Source organism: Morone saxatilis, unplaced genomic scaffold, assembly GCF_004916995.1.
Source record: "Morone saxatilis isolate NCDOM2014 unplaced genomic scaffold, NCSU_SB_2.0 Contig2, whole genome shotgun sequence".
Taxonomy (NCBI): domain Eukaryota; kingdom Metazoa; phylum Chordata; class Actinopteri; family Moronidae; genus Morone; species Morone saxatilis.
Genome location: NW_023339762.1, coordinates 23,881,319 through 23,897,467, shown reverse-complemented (window position 1 = coordinate 23,897,467; position 16,149 = coordinate 23,881,319). Strand labels below are relative to the sequence as shown.

The 16,149-nt window shown below is 40.3% G+C and overlaps 1 protein-coding gene and 1 long non-coding RNA gene across 2 annotated transcripts in view; one reads left to right on the top strand and one right to left on the bottom strand.

The window, feature by feature from the left end:
* LOC118330653 overlaps window positions 1–16,143 on the top strand; it is a 72,804-nt gene extending 56,661 nt beyond the window's left edge. The window contains exon 4 of the long non-coding RNA XR_004796843.1: window positions 15,177–16,143. This is a non-coding gene — a long non-coding RNA (uncharacterized LOC118330653). The remainder of the gene's footprint in view (window positions 1–15,176) is intronic.
* Window positions 6,381–16,149, bottom strand: part of kcng4a (potassium voltage-gated channel, subfamily G, member 4a) — a 23,896-nt gene continuing 14,127 nt past the window's right edge. The window contains exon 4 of the mRNA XM_035665282.1: window positions 6,381–8,090. Coding sequence (XP_035521175.1) covers window positions 7,218–8,090 — 873 coding nt within the window. The 3' untranslated portion in view covers window positions 6,381–7,217. The remainder of the gene's footprint in view (window positions 8,091–16,149) is intronic.

The window sequence follows — 16,149 nt, the reverse complement described above, 5'->3', positions numbered from 1 at the left end:
TCTGTTCTGTTTCCCTATTTCATTTCTTTCAGAGTATTAAAAAGGCCCAGACCCCCGAGCAGATTTGGTCCCCACAGTGGTGACTCTGTGTCTGTGGCTGTGCTTTTCTGTGAAAATTAAAGCACTTAACAACCCACAGCTCAGATGACCCCTCAGCACTTGACTGTAGCTGCTGAGCCCTCATCAGTATATAAATATAGGATGGAAGTAAAGCTGGCTATGAATTTTAAATTGCCTTCCTCCATTCCTTCCTTCAAGCTTCTTCTCATGTCTTTTGGGGGTTTGGATTCTTGGAGACTGGTGGGTCTCCACAGTGTAAAACCAGACTTAAATCAGACCTGGCTCTACAAGGTCATTTAGTTCACTAACTGAGAACTCTTAGTTAGAGTTACCCCCAAATTCCACCGGGCACGGTCACGATGCGCTCTGGTTGCCGAAGCTGATTGCGCCCGTTCTAGGCAATGCTCTAAATTCCACCAGAAGTGCCACGGCATGTATCAGAAGCGTCCCAGAAGTGTCTCTCAGCTCTGCTCCACGTGGAATATGCGTCTGGTCTATTTTTGACGGAAGCTGAGACACACTCGCGTCAAGCAGCACAGAGCAGGTCACACTTGCAGGAAGTCAGACACAGAAACAACATAGAGAAGCCGGTCAATTTTGATACCACTCTCATTTGGATGGTAAAAATTATGCTAAAGCTAACAGATGGTATGGTTAGCTTAGCATAAAGAGTGGAAGCAGGTGAAAAAATTGGACAACCAGCACTTCAGAAAGTTTTATCTTGCAGGTATTATTTTCCTTTGGACTGTTTTCAGTTTGCTGCAACCACCGTCGATGCAGGAGTTATGTTTTTGTTTCTCTCCCACTCTTGTGAGGGGAAGGATGGAGGGAGAATGGGACACGATCTGGACTGCCTTAAGGGAATTTTTTCAAATTTGAGGATTGAAAGGTCAATGGTCACTGTTACCTAATTACCCATCATGTTTTCAGGTTGTGCGTCCATTCCATTTTTTTAAACATGGTGTCTCAGGAACACCTGGAGGGAATTTAATTACACCTGGCTCAGATGCTCACATGGACTTGAACTGATTGAAATTTGGTGGTCATACGCTAATTATGCCAATATTTCACACAATTGTCCTTTTCGGGCCATTATTCAACGCCATAACTCAGGAACGGAAGGAGATATTGTAAACATATTTCACATTTGGTCAGATACTGAATTGGTGACACTAATCTTAGGTACCCACCTTGAAACTGTGGTGATTATATAGATATTCTAAGATACTGGGTTCAAGATGTGTGTGAAGCATCCATGTTTTAGAATTTGTAGCTTCAATGCGTGGACATCCATATTTGTTGCTTTGTTCACTTTCATGACTATGACTTTGTGTTCTGTCAGAATCAGCTTTATTGGCCAAGCATGTGAACACATACAAGGAATTTGACTCTAATAGGCACACAGCAGCAACAAAACTTAACAATGTCAGTTTTGTATCCTGAGTCTCTTCAAGAAGAACAGTCTGTTCTGTCCCTCCCAGGAGAAGGCTTCAGTGCTTTGAGTCCAATTTTTGTTTGATTTAGATAAGGTACTTGTATGAGTCCACCCTCTTCACTTAATCTCCAACCAGGACAGGGGGTCTGCTGTTCCTCTGGTAGTCCACCACTCATTGGTTTTGCTGATATTGAGCTTCCGGTAATATTTGTTGCACCATGATACTAGGTTCTCTATCAGACCTCTGTAATGTAGTCTCTAAGTGAAGTTACTAACTAAAGAATGTTTTTCACTGAAAATTATTCACTGGAATAATACATGTCAACATAGTGATAACTTCCATTTCACCACAAAAAATATGCTTATACTTTTTATTAAATTCATTCAAAGGAGGAGGCATAGAGTGGTAAAGCAGTAATTCTAGTTATGCTAAGCTGACCATCTGCTGGTTATAGCTTCATATTTACTGTACAAATATGGGAGTGGTATCAATCTTCTCATGTAACTCTCAGCAACAAAGCAAACAGGTTGACATTTCCTAGAATGTCATTTTTCTCTCTGCATTTGTGTTGGACCAATGACTATCTACAAAACTATATTTACTTATACCTGAGGAAAAAACAGATGTGCATGGGTGAATTTCTTGTAAAAAGACAAATTTCACACATTTACAATATTTTTCTCAAACCTTCCATTTTAATATTGCTGATTATTATAATCAATACAGTCTCTGACATACATCCTACTCAGTCTTCCTGTTGCCCCAGGTATCCTCAAAGTTGTCTGTTTCATTCATATTTAAATTATTTAAAAAAAAAAGAAAAAAAAGACTAGAACTGAGCTCTTAAAACCTTCCTCCAGGCAGTGGAATCAGAGAGGCGTGCAGCGCGAGAGAGCATGATAATTTGAGAATACCATCAAATTTGTTTTTACATGTCTTTTTTCCCCTTTTGTCCAACTGTAATAAGCGTTTGCCAAGATTCTCTTAACGAAGAAGAAGGCAGATGACAGACATGGCAGTCGATCCATCTGGTGTGTCTGCTGAGTCTCCGTCATCACCTTACTGTGAACACCTCGCTCTCTACCATGCCAGCCTTCTGCACCTCCATCTTTACTTACCAGCAGCAACACATTTGCAAGTTAAGTTTGTTTGTACAGCCTTCTTAATCACAGTTACAGTCTCAAAGGGCTTCCCAACGCCCACATTATGGGAACAATAAATGCATGCAGTGACCCCCTTCAACTTTTAGACTCTCAATGAGCAAGAAAAACTCCCACTAAACCCTCCGTCTCCAATGTGAGTAGGTGTGTGTGAGAGAGCATTTGTTTGTGTGCATGTGAAAGAGATAGAGAGAGATAGAGAGAGATGCCAGACATGGCTTCATAAACTTTTGACGCATTTGTTTACATGTTTTAACTTTCTGAATAAATTACATATGGCCAACTGTATTATGCGGTGGTGTTTGACTTAATTAATAATGGTTTGGTCATACTGTTTCAGCTGAGCAGTCATGTAAGGAGTTGATCTGAGAGAAAAGGGACAAAGACAAAGAGGGAAAAAATAAACTGAAAAAAAAGTGCTGATACCACAAGGCAGGGAGTCTTACTCTGTTCACGGAGTGAGACTGTAAGAGCCGTGCAATTTTTGTTCAGCAGGGTAGTTTGTAGATGTCTTTGGCAGCAGCAGTATGTGATGAGCCTGCAGACAAGATCCTAAGAGAAGGCTGAAAGAGGGACTAGACAGGAGATTCATCCCAATGAAATAACCAAGAAACAGCCTGTACTTTACCTACCTCTGTGTGTGTGTGTGTGTGTGTGTGTGTGTGGCTGTTGTGCAAAAGAATGCCAGACAAAAATAATGAGACTGTATATGTGTGTAAAAGCCTAATCTTGTATATATGCTTATGAGGAAGTGTAACCTCAGTAAAATGGTGTGGGTTGGTACACTGTGGAAATTATTCCAGTCAGAAAATCCTTTGTTATAGGAGAGATTGTTTATTTCAAGAACCTGAGTTGGATTTGTAGGTACTGTATGAGTGTGTGTGTGTGTGTGTATGTGTGTGTCACAAATGTGACTGTTATTTCTGTTAAACAATAGCTAGCTCTTCTAATATAACCAAAATGATTAATTGATTATCAAATAAGTGGCAACTAATAATTAATTAAATGAGTTTTGCAGCTCTAGATGCAGGCGGAAAATTTGCATGAAGGCATTATAATATTAACGAAAGAGGGATGCAGACCAACCAAAAAGAGGGGCTACTTCTGTTGCATGTGGTTGAAAATAGTCAAAAAGTGTTTTCTATTTATCTATTTTTATAAAGCAATGTGTTGAGAGGGAGAGAGAGAGAGTCTGTAAATGTGATGTCACCTTATTAAGAAGTGGAACTGGTAAGCTTCCTACAACGATCATAAATCTTCATTAAAATAAACATGAATTATCCTATTTTCATTTAAAACTACAAAACATTTACCGACCCTTCCTGATGGTCTTTAAGTGTTTTTGTAATCAGTTGTACAATTCTGCTTAATAGCCTCATCACTGATATCACCCCCCATTTGTTTGGAGAGAGAAATCAGAGACTGAACAAGTGCCTTAAAAACTATTTATTTCCAGTGGCTGCAGTTCAGAGGATAGTCAATTACCACAAGTAATGTGAGTCATTTATCAAGCATAAATATAATGAAGGTTTGTGTGGAAGCAATTAAATCGTTAAAGTTATCATCCACCCTTTGGACTAACATTGTAATGAGTTAATTGTGTTTTAAAGTGTTACATGGAGGAAAGAGGTTTGGGACTGGAAAGACGTGTGCAACTTTTGAAGCAGGTATGCTATGTGTGCACAAGTTTGATCACTGCAGTCTATAGTTTTGCACATGATGAGGATCTTGTTGGACACTGTCAACCTTTCTGAGGTGACAGTAATGTCAGATATGTATTAGGTATTTAAGTTTACATCTGACATCAGGATAGGTGATCAACTAATCAAGTTATTAAGTAGTATAAAACAGACACTTTTGAGAATAAGGTTAAAGCTATAGCATCTTTTTAAATATTTTTGCTTTTCAGCTGCCCTGAAAGAAGATGTGTTGTTCACATATAGAAATAGTGGTCTTCAACAAACAATACATAAAAGTATTAAGTTATTCCTCAATAAGAATTAATGAAAGTATAAATAAGGTTCTCAATTTCATAGTAGTGTTCAGTTAAAAGAACTGTCACCTCAAAATCCAGTCCATGAACAGAGTTTGTGTCCAGATGCGACATTATTTTGACTTTTGACTTTTGACTTTCCCAGCAACAGCTGGTGGCTAGCTATGTTAAGCTATGTTAATCATATTTAACGTACAGGGATGAGAAGGGTGTCAATCTTCTTATCTAACTCTATGCAAGAAAGAGAATTAGCATTTCCTAATATGTTGCACTATTCATTCAATTTACAGAACTATTATGAACACAGTTATAATATTTTGGAGAAAATACTTTTTTTTGTAAAAAATTTGTTCAAATTTGTTCAAATTTGTGCACTTTAGAGGTGCTAGTAGGGATATTTTTGACTGTTCAACTGCTCCCCTCTGCTTTGAATTTTTAGGCTATGCTAAGGTAACCTAAGCTCCGTACTTAAGACATGGTGTCGATCCTCTTAATCTAATTCTCGGATAAAGTGAATAAGATTATTTCCCCAAATGTCTAAATACTGCTATAATGGTTCTAAATTGTCCCATCATAAAATAAATGTCCTTCAAAGATTTCTACAAATGTCATATAATATTATTATACGTTATTCATTGTGCCACTTCAATAAGTGACATTAAACATTGACATTGTTTTTGGGAGGAGTTTTACATCAGCATGAGCGATGACTTGTGATTGACCTTTTATTCATATGGAGATTCATCACTAAACCAAGTGAGCCCCATCCAACCATCTGAGCAGCTAAAAGCATATTTATTGCCTGATGTGCATCTTAATTGCTCATATGAGGATGCCTTATCCCATAATTGTTTTCAGAATTATGATCCATGTGAGTTATGACCAGTTCTGTGAAATATTATGCATATACTTTTGCTCATCATATCAATGTATCTTAAGCTATTGAGTATACAGATGGATAATAGTCTTGATCTGCATAATCCATCATATCTCATCATGCAAAGTTGGACTGCCTCATTCAGATTGATATCCTCCGGGCCATATGTTACAGCAGGAGCTTGGATTACAAATTCCACTGCACCTATAAAACTCACTTGCAGAAATTGGATGCCATATGGCCGATAGACGGCAAAAAGCTATTGCACTGGAATGACTGGGATTCTGGGGAGAAGAAAAAAGCCAAATCAAATTTAAAGCAACTGGATGAAGTTGAGTTTCAGCCTGTAACCCGCTTTTAATCCCAACTTTAATCTAGATTACATCCACATCTGGCATGTCCTTACGTGCCTCCACATCCTTGAACCCCATGGTGTAACTGACCATCTTTCTCAGAAAAAAGGGGCTTGACTCACTCGTTCTGGAGGCCACCCCAGGATTTCACAGAGGATGAGAGGATTAGTTTATCCCAGACCTGAAGATGTAACATTAAGCAGAAATTCTTTTAGCAATGGTCCGCATCTGCAAACCGCAGATTTGTAGAGACACATGGCACCCTTCCAAACTGGTGTAATTGTGTACATGAAAACAAGGAGGTGATGTAAGAAGGGGATTGTCACAGAATTATTGTTCACAGAATACTTATCTGTGTGTTTGACTTGGACAGATGTCTCCATTTCTTGTTCTCTCAGAAATGTTCAGCTGTAGGACTCTGATTGAGCATCCCAGGCTAGAAAAGGAGATTAGACTGTCATACCCAGAACAAACCAAAAAACTATAGCCCAGAAAATGGATTTCTCTCAGATTACTAGGAGAGCTTTTATTTGGAGCATTGCAAAGTACACGTCATGGTTGTTAGCGTTCATTCTCTCACACTCACACAACCTCTCTCTCCAACACAAACACTCTTTTCTTTCTCTGCATCCTTTCATTTTCTTGTCAGCTGATTTAAAAAACAAAACTATTTGGATTATAACTTATTACTTACTGTAATATCCTCAAACAGTTTACCTGGAGTTTGCGGTAGAGAACAGATAAACCATAACCCCTTTGAGTCCAAGCATACAAACATACATGAGAGAAACTATTAGTTTGTTATATTTCTTCTCAGAACATGGCTTCAAGCTTTTAAAAAATAAACTAAGATGAGCACTTCTTTTAATTCTTGACATAAAAGTAGAGTATGCAGTATGAGACAATTTTTTAGCTCATACCGTAGGCAACATATTCAAAAGTAATAGGAATAAAACTAAAAGTTGCAGTTGGGCTTATACGTATTTTCACAGTGGAAGGAAAAGCAACTTTGGATTGAATATTGCATGTTTATGGAAGCAGCCAGTTAGTAATATAGGCTTTCTGGTCAGACAAACTGGACCGTCCAATTTAAAGGGTTTTCAGTCTTTCAGGTTCTGTGCAGTCACAGTATGCACACTTTTTATTGTTATTATTAGCAGGACCAAAGAGCAACAGAAATGCTGTTTGTTTCATCCCCTTTTGTCCAATGCAATACAGATACCTTCCTCAGAACCTTGTGGGAAGTGAGGCCTTTGGAGCAATAGTCATTTTATTAGAGATTTGTGTACTCATATCTTCTTGGAAGTTTAGGATTGAGTCAGTCAGTGTGAGCACTGTTCAGAAAGCTGCTGCTGGCAGGCTGTGGTTGTTATTTCCTGCAGTTTCACTACCTTTCCCTAACAGAGCGAGAGACTCCAGAGAGTGCACGCTATCCTTGTCTAGACGCAATCCCAGCCCAGGTGGAGCTGAGTCTCCTTCACCTCCCACCTCCTGCAGCTCCCCAGTGGCAGCAGCAGCAGCCGCAGCGGCCGCACACTCCTCTTTGAACAATCGGTCGTGCTCCATCTTGAGCTCTTGGTAGGAGCGGGAGAACATGTGGAAGATGGAGGTAGCAGGGAAGGCCATGATGAGGATCCCGCTGAGGATGCTGCTCAGTGCTACAACTTGTCCTGGAATGGACCTAGGCACCATGTCGCCGTAGCCAACGGTCGTCATGGAGATAATGGCCCACCAGTAGGAGGCGGGGATGCTGCTGAAGTCATGGGTGCCTGTGAGCTCACTCTCAGCCAAGTGGACCAGCGGGGAGAATAGAGTGACAGCCACGCAGAGAAAAAGCAGGAGGAGGCCAAACTCCCGGGTGCTGCGCCTGACCGTCAGCCCCAGCGTCTGCAGGCCAAGAGAATGGCGAGCCAGCCGCATCACATAGAGAATCCTCAGGGCCCTCAGAATCCTCAACACCAGGCCCAGCTTGTCCAAGTAGCCCTTACCTCCTCCTGGCCTCTCGTGCTCCAGTTCTGGATCCTCCTCTGACACCACCAGGGAGACGTAGTAGGGAAGGATGGCCATGGCATCGATGATGTTGAGCGGCCCACGGAGGAAGTCTAGCTTGCTGGGGGCCTGAATGAACCGCACGATGAACTCCAGGGAGAACCAGGCCACGCACACCGTTTCTATGATGAACATGTTGTAGCACTTGGAGGAACACTCACCCTGAGGTAGAGAGGGAAGGCGAGGGGGTTGGGGGGAGCAAGAGACAGTCAGAGACAGAGAGATTGAGGATAAGAGGAGCGGGAGTTTGACAGGGAGCAAGACAGATGGAGTAGAAGGCATGGTGAGATGGGGAGAAGACAAAAATCTTGAGGTCAGATTATCACCCTCGGTAATCATTAATAAGTCATGAGCTACAGTCACTCAGTATGCTAAAGCTACTGCTGCAGCACTGATAGATAACACAGTGACACAATCTATCAATTATTTTATTAGGGCAGGTTTCAAAGATTAATATGACAGTCAGTGGGAGCGGTGACAGAAAGCAATCAGGTTTGCATGCCCTCTCACTACAGTATCAAGGAAGAGCAATGCAATAATGAACAACCCTATAGGACAATACAGTGGAGATTTTAGAGTACAGAACCCTGCTGTTAACTTCAAAGCTTTGTCCCATGCCATCACACAGCTATCTCTGTTGCTTTCCCTGTTTCTACAAATTAGCCCTTATTGCTCTCCCTCACATTCCCAAACCCCACTGCAGAAAATAACTAGAATTACATATTGTATTGTTGAGTCCTTTTTAATTCCTAAAGCAGCAACCAATACTTAAAAACTACTAAAAAGATACATTCCCACTAATAATTGTTGCTGCTGTTTAATTTAGTGGGGAAATTTAGGTAGCTAGTTTAATCCTTCAAATGTGCGTTGTCAGTTTTTAACAGTTACAGTTCCATTAAAGAAATACTAAAGCTTAGAATAATGATTTGTTGAAGTAATCTGGTCCGGGTATGCTTGAAACAAATGAGTGTGTTGTCCGATAACGTCTGAAGGCAAAAGCGTTTATAGCTGTCCCAAATTTCCTCACTTGAAAGTGGGGCTAAAAGCCCGTCATCATAGAGATGGGCGAGACACCGTGAATTGTACAAATGGGGATAATGGTGCATATTTTTGGCTAGTCCCTCCTCAAAGGCATTTAAGGTGTTGCACTTGTTTGTACACGCAAAAGATGACAGAAGTAGCTGTGTGGAGAATAGAAATATATTTACCACTTTATAGAGAAGTTTAGATACTGCATAGGCCAACTTTCTTGTCTCCATAAAACTGGCCAATCGGACTGAATGTCAGATTGCCTGTTTCAGATAATTGCATGCAGCCTACGTCAGAAATGTATGGTGGGGAAGGGGTTTCAGACGCTGTTCAACCATCCAACAAGCAACTGGAAGCATACTGATGCCTTTACCTCACACTCAAACTCTAAACACTTTGCTCAATAGAGACTGAGGACAATCTCCTGTAGATCCACCTATAGAACAAATCCAAAGTCTTGGTGGTGTCATGGTGCTAGGAACATCCATTTTCAATGATTTAAAAAGCTCTCTCTGTGTTACAAAGTGATTTTCTTTATCTCCAGTTTGTTTCTTAGGTAAGGTGTGTCCTTGAAGCAAGACGTGTACACTTGTTAGCAGCTGTTGTCGCCGCCGTTCAGGAAACAACCTTGTATTAATACATCCCCAGACTATTGGTAGGTGGGGAGATCTCCGGTTGTCTGGTATCGCAAGAATACCTTTAGCCTATCAAACTTAACCACGGTGGTTGCAACTTCACTTCAAGTAAACAACAAAGTATATTGTTTGTAATTGTCTCCAGGACAACAGCCTTTATACGCCAAGCAGAGCAGGACCAACATTTTGGCTTTACACGATCACATTATGTCCTCTTTTGCTCCCTTTGAAGAAGAGTTGGAATTCTTACAGCTACTAGGGGTCTTTGTCACTTGAAAGGAAACATAGTTCATTACTGGGCACTTGCTGAGACACCCGATGCTGTCTTTTTTCTTAGGATGACAATCTCCTCAGGCAACATCCTGTGTTCTTTCTCCGGATTTTCTGTCTTCAGTAACTGATATACATTTTTTGTACAGTAGGCATGTTTGTCAGACAGATCAAAAATGTTCTTCCATCCTTTTTGAGTGATTTGCATTTTTCCTGCCTTGTACAAGTAAAACTGCATCAGAATTCTTTACTTATTTGACAAAAATAACAATATAACATTGAATGTGAGCCCACATGACTTGATATATATTATTAAAGTGGACATTATTTGTGTTCTCTCAGCCACTCCTTTCATCAGCTTCCCTCCCTTTTCTCCACACTCCTCATTGTTCACTCTCTGCATTTTTCTCTCCGCTACAGTGTGTCTCATCTATTTTCCTTCCCCCTCATCCTTCTTTTCTCTCTCTGGCACCCTCTCTTTCTCCTCCTGCCTCTGTCTCCACCTTCTCATCACTCATTCTGTTTCCTCCTCCATCACCCTCTCCGGACTTCCTCCCTCTCATCCTTCATTCTCTGCTTGCCCCTCACAACCCGCACTTTCTGCTTGAAATCCTTCATTCATTCAGTGTTCCTTTTAAGTGAAACACAACTCCCTCCGCTGTTTATGCATGATGCATCCTTCACACACGTGTCTCATCCTCCCGCTATCATTTATCACTCGTGTCCTCTCTGCCTTTCTCACTGATTCTCATCCCAGTGTGACTCTTAGCCTTTCACTTATTTCCAGAGTGACGTACATCTGTGTAATTTGTAGTGTTGCACGGTATATGCAGTGCTATTGTTGAGTTGGAAATTATGTTTTGCCTTTCTCTTCATGCATTCATACTGAAACCACTGTGCTAAGTACAGTTACACTGCTGTGCTAAAAGCAGAGGTCCTGGTCTGTATCTGTTCTTATATATTCTGCATCCATCCACGACATAAGGCAACGACAGCCTATATCATTTTAGCCTATTAATGAACAGTTTTCCCTCTTGCACCAAATTCAAGCTGTATTAAGGAGTCCACATTATAAAGCTGACAAGGCAAACTTGCTAGCAAACAGTTGCTTATTTACAATTAGAGGGAGCAGCATTAGTATTTTTTGGAGCTGTGTTTCTGAGCATCTGATGAATAAGTCTAACATTCATCCAGCCTTTAGCTCTGTTTTACTCTCCACTAACTCCTGAGGGAAGCTGCTAAAAGCTCCATTCAGTCACCAGGTGGTTGCAAGTTTTGTCAGTCTGTTGTCTGTTGCTTGGCAGGAAGCATACAGTGAGTTTATCACAACTTTTCAGCTAAAAACATCCGCCTGCTGAGTCTGACAACAGGGTTGATAAGAAAAGTTAGACTGAACCAAAACATTAAAGTTACAGGCTTTAAAACCAAAACAATGAGCTGAAAGATGCTAAAACTGGGGGGAACTGCAGAATTAGGTGCTAGTTTGGAGTTTGGGGGTCTGTCATGGAACCAGTAGTCCTTTGGTCCATACAAAAATATGGATTAGAGCATCTTTAAGTGGCTTTAAAGTACATACAGTAAATGCAGTACCAACTTGTTCTAACTATACAATGAAGCTACATGAAGTTCACAATTCAAAAGAAATATTGTAGATGTTACTTTTATACACATTTCCTGACGTATTTGGTATCTTCAGAAACTATGGGACTAGCATTTATAAATCACGGTTCTATGAGTTTTAATATTTTTTAAGTTTGTAATGACTGGCACACCAGTGGCTTGCTACTTGTTAAACTTCAAAACCTGTATCATAGCAGCAAGTGCCATGTCTCCCAAAGTGGCTAAATGGAAATTATTTCAAAGTGCCTTTTTATGACTTAAAGCAGTAAAATAAGCTTTCTTATAACACTGGAGATCAATTAAAGTTTATGAAAGGTGTAGTATGCATACACACTTGCTACAAAGACATGTTACTAAAGCATATTTCTGTCAGTGCTTCACTTTAGCTTTTCCATCATCTTAATTGCACCAAATGGCTTTCTACATTTTTTTTATTTAAATTTCGGTGCTTCTTTACATAAGAGACTGCAAAATGCTTCATAAATGAGCAACAATTCAAGCAATTTCTGAACATAATTACAGCATTACAGCACACTCATTCCAAAATGAACACTTAACCATAAATGGCTTTAAAATCCTTATACTCCATATGTTAGTGAATTATAATTTCATGTAAAAATAAAACCTTAGGTAAAAAATAATGTGTGTATGGTGACAGAGAGTTCCACTCGGGGGAAGCAGAGCAGGCCAAAAACGTTGTATCACTTAATAAAGTTTTCAAGGTGAACATGGTAGCAAACAGCTCCGGCAGACACAAAGCAACATTAGTACCTGACCTGACCAGTATTTACTCTTCTTTTAACTGTTTTAGTTTTGGTCTCCACTGACTCCTGGGGGAAATATCTATCTGCTAAATGCTCCACTATGTTCACCATCTAGTTGCTGACTTTAACTGTCTGCCGTTTGGTGATGGGTAGGTAACATACAGTGAGTTTATTCTGGCTGTTAGGCTTTAGCATTGAAAGATGGTTAAGGGACACTGCAGAGATGATAATTCTCGATAGGTTAATATAAGTGACACTTCTGACATTACACATATGCATTTGATCCATTAGTAATATAAAATATTGATTAATGCAGCTTTACTGAATTGTCTAAATGTTAACCTTTACACCTGTCCTCCTCCTAAATCTTGCCTGCATTCGGCATTTTGTCTGACGTTCAGTCTTGCTAAGATTTCTGATTGGCTGTCAGTCCTGTATCAATCTTTCAGACACTTTCTCCCCACAGCTCACACGTTATGTCTGTCACGTGCACTCTCTACCTCTCATTTATTCCCTTCCTCGCTGCTATTTCTCTCTCTTGTGCTGACATTAGGCCCATCAGGGATTTGCGACACCGTTCTCACCCTCTGCATGATAGGCCATTTGTTACAGCTAGAAGCTTTCCACTTCTGTCCCTCACTCCCCTTCAAACACACACACAGATACACACACAATACCTCCCACAATACCCATATCTCCCTGACCTTATCTCCTCTGTACAACTATCTCTGGAACTAATGTCAGCGACAGCTCATTTCAACACAGACACTGCTCACCCCAGCAGCTGTCTCACACTGTGTTTCACATTATCAACTGTATTAACACATCTCAATGTCAAATTAAGACAAAGACTTCAGCAACGATGGAGTCATCGTACAAGGCAGTCTAGGGACATCTGAAGTGACCACATGGGTGGAAAAGCATCATTATCACAGATTGTTCTTTTTTCCAAATGTTTGTTAACTTGAATTTCAGAAAGGAAGGTGGTCAGTCTTAAAAAAAATGGAAGAACAAGCTACAAGTTCAAATGATTAAATAGGCTGTCCAAAATATTATATATAAAAGGGAGACCACAAAGGACATATCTCTCTCTCTCTTCTCCGCTACCTGAGCATATACTTAACTATTTATAACTGCTTTTCATTGTGCATATTCTTTCTTCATCCATAATGGAAGATACAACTTTTTTCGATGAACATCTAGCAAGTATTACATTTTCACAGTGTAGGTGTGACATTTTGGGGGCGGCTGTGACTCAGGAGGTAGAGTGGGTCGTCCACTAATCAGAAGGTTGGTGGTTCGATTCCCAGCTCCTTATGCTGCGCATCAGTGTGTGAATGTAAATGAATGGGGTCATTTCTGTTTGTGATGAGTGTTTGCCATCACTATATTAATGTGGCATGAGTGATTGGAAGACTAGAAAGGTGCTTTACAAGTCCAGACCATTTAAAAATTTCTTCTCAGTAGGTTTTTAGGTATCGATGGACAGTAGCATGACTACATGTAAGATTCTGTTACGGCTATCATCAAAATCTGTCTTACAGTAGACTTGATGGACCATTTTGTACAAAACCAATTACCTGGCGCAGGTAGAAATATTACTAACACACTGCAGTATGATTGGCCTGAAATGTCCTAAATGACAAAAGGGAAAGCTGATAACAAATCACTGAAGTTATGCCTTTCACTGTATGAAGCAATGGTACTTCTCCGCAAAAGAGGCATGGGTTTTTAACAAATGCATTTCTTAAACAAACTGTGTGAACCGATTGTCCTGATAACAACCAAGCTAGCTTTGAGTTCAGCTACAGCTAAAAATGAGATTGACTAAAACGTAAAACTCTTTTTAAACGGATTCCAGACCTTTTATGTTCTTGGAAGGAGAAAAAAGATGAGACGCTGAGTGCAATGTGAATATTCTTTTAGTGGAAAGGGCCTCAAAATCTAATTTCTAAGAATATAAAGACAGTTTGCCATATTGCAGCTTATACTGAATGACCCCTATACTGACAACCTAATGTTTGGCTCTGACTCTGCAATGTAATTGGTTGGTTTTCAGTCATCTCTCTATTTAACACCTGGCATTTATTGCATAATTATGATCATTTTCAGGGTGTTACACTGATGTCACTGTTTTTGTTAATGGCTGGGCAGATGGTCAGAGAGATGAAATTAGTGCAATATAGTACACACGCACACTTTCACTGATGTGGTAGTTAAATATGAATAAGTCCTTACAGAAAACGCGAACGCATGCTCCTTTCGCTTTGTGAAAGTAAAAAAACACAATATGTTTAATAGTCATTCTTACAGGTAGGATTTAGCTGCTCCCTTGGTAGATGAAAGCATCTCGATTCATATGACATATTCATATGAATATTATATTCAATTTCTGCCAAGAGATCCTCCTAACACACTGGACCATTAATTTGAGTTAAAGGTGACCACACATTTGTTCTAAAAACCATTCAAGCATACTATGACTACTACTGGCTGCATCTTGTTGCACCAATTGAGTTTTAAATTCTTGTTGACAGCCTGCCAAGTGACCCATCACAGTACAGTGAAACAAAGCTGGATGCCTCAACAGCAGGCCACTCTGTGTACTACGGGTTTGAAGTGTAAATGTGTCTCTTTATTGTTAGACAAGAGAAAGCTTCTATAGCTCTGAATTATGAATATGTTTTTTTTTCTACTTGTGGATCAGATAAAGCCCCACATTCCACTGTCTTCCGATTGTAATTAGGACAACTTTTCCTATATGCAACTGCCATACTGTTTTATGAATGAAATACAGACGTATGGATGTGTGCTTCGCTAACTACTGCATGACTATAAACTGCAGTGAGTTTAAAATTTGATTATTGTCCTTAGGAATGCTCCCTGATGTTTTGTTCTAACTTTTAATTTGATTCTCTACTACACTACAGGTGTCTCTTCATCTCTGTCATTCACTTCTCTCTCTCGGGGCCCCGACTCGCAATCAGGTAAAAAAAAAAAGAGTCCCCCATGAGGATCCTAACGAATCCACAGGTTTGGGAAGAAAGGGGAACCGAAGAAAAGATTCTGGCCATCAATCAGCTTTACCTTGCAGCAGACCTTGAACATACTTTGCACTGCTGAATGTGTTTCCTGATGCTGCTGTACTGACCTTGCACTCACTTCTAAAGCTTCAAGAAAGAAGAAGATAAAGGAGGAGAGAAGGGATGAATGAGAAACAGAAAGACATTGAAAGAATGAGGGGTGTGGCTGAATGCCACACTGCTGGCCTTAACCTGAAATACTGCACGTCAAGCACTGCATTCACTGGTCATGGGTTATTAAAGAGCCTGTATTATGTGACACCTCCACCTATCATTAAGCTCTTCTCCTGTGACCTGATAGCTGCATGTACGCACAAATGCACACAGGGTAACACATGTAATGAGTTTTGTTCACATCCATCCATTAACAAGAGTCCTCAATATGTATTATGATTACAGGGAAACAAACAGCCAACCAGTCCTCCAAGACACACTGAGCACTGACTCCAATGACACGCCATACGCCGAGCACCACAAAGTGTGAGAGCACATCCGAACAGTTTAATCGAAAGCTGCTGTACAGGCTGCCAAGCATCCTATCACTGACAAAGACCAACAGCTTGTTCACGCACAAACATCGTAATGGATAAAAATTAAGCAGGGAAGGTGGGGCTAAATAGATGGATAGAACAAAAGGAAAGATGAGAATAGATGGAGGGAGAGTAGGTGGCTAAGCGGTGTAGAGGGATAGAGGAGAGAGAGATTACAAGATCAGTTGATGAGGAAAAGATGAGGTGACATCCGAAGCATGGGGTTCCCTTCATACCCCATAAGTCTCCATTCTCCGTCTGTCAGGCTGCATGCACGCGCACACACACAC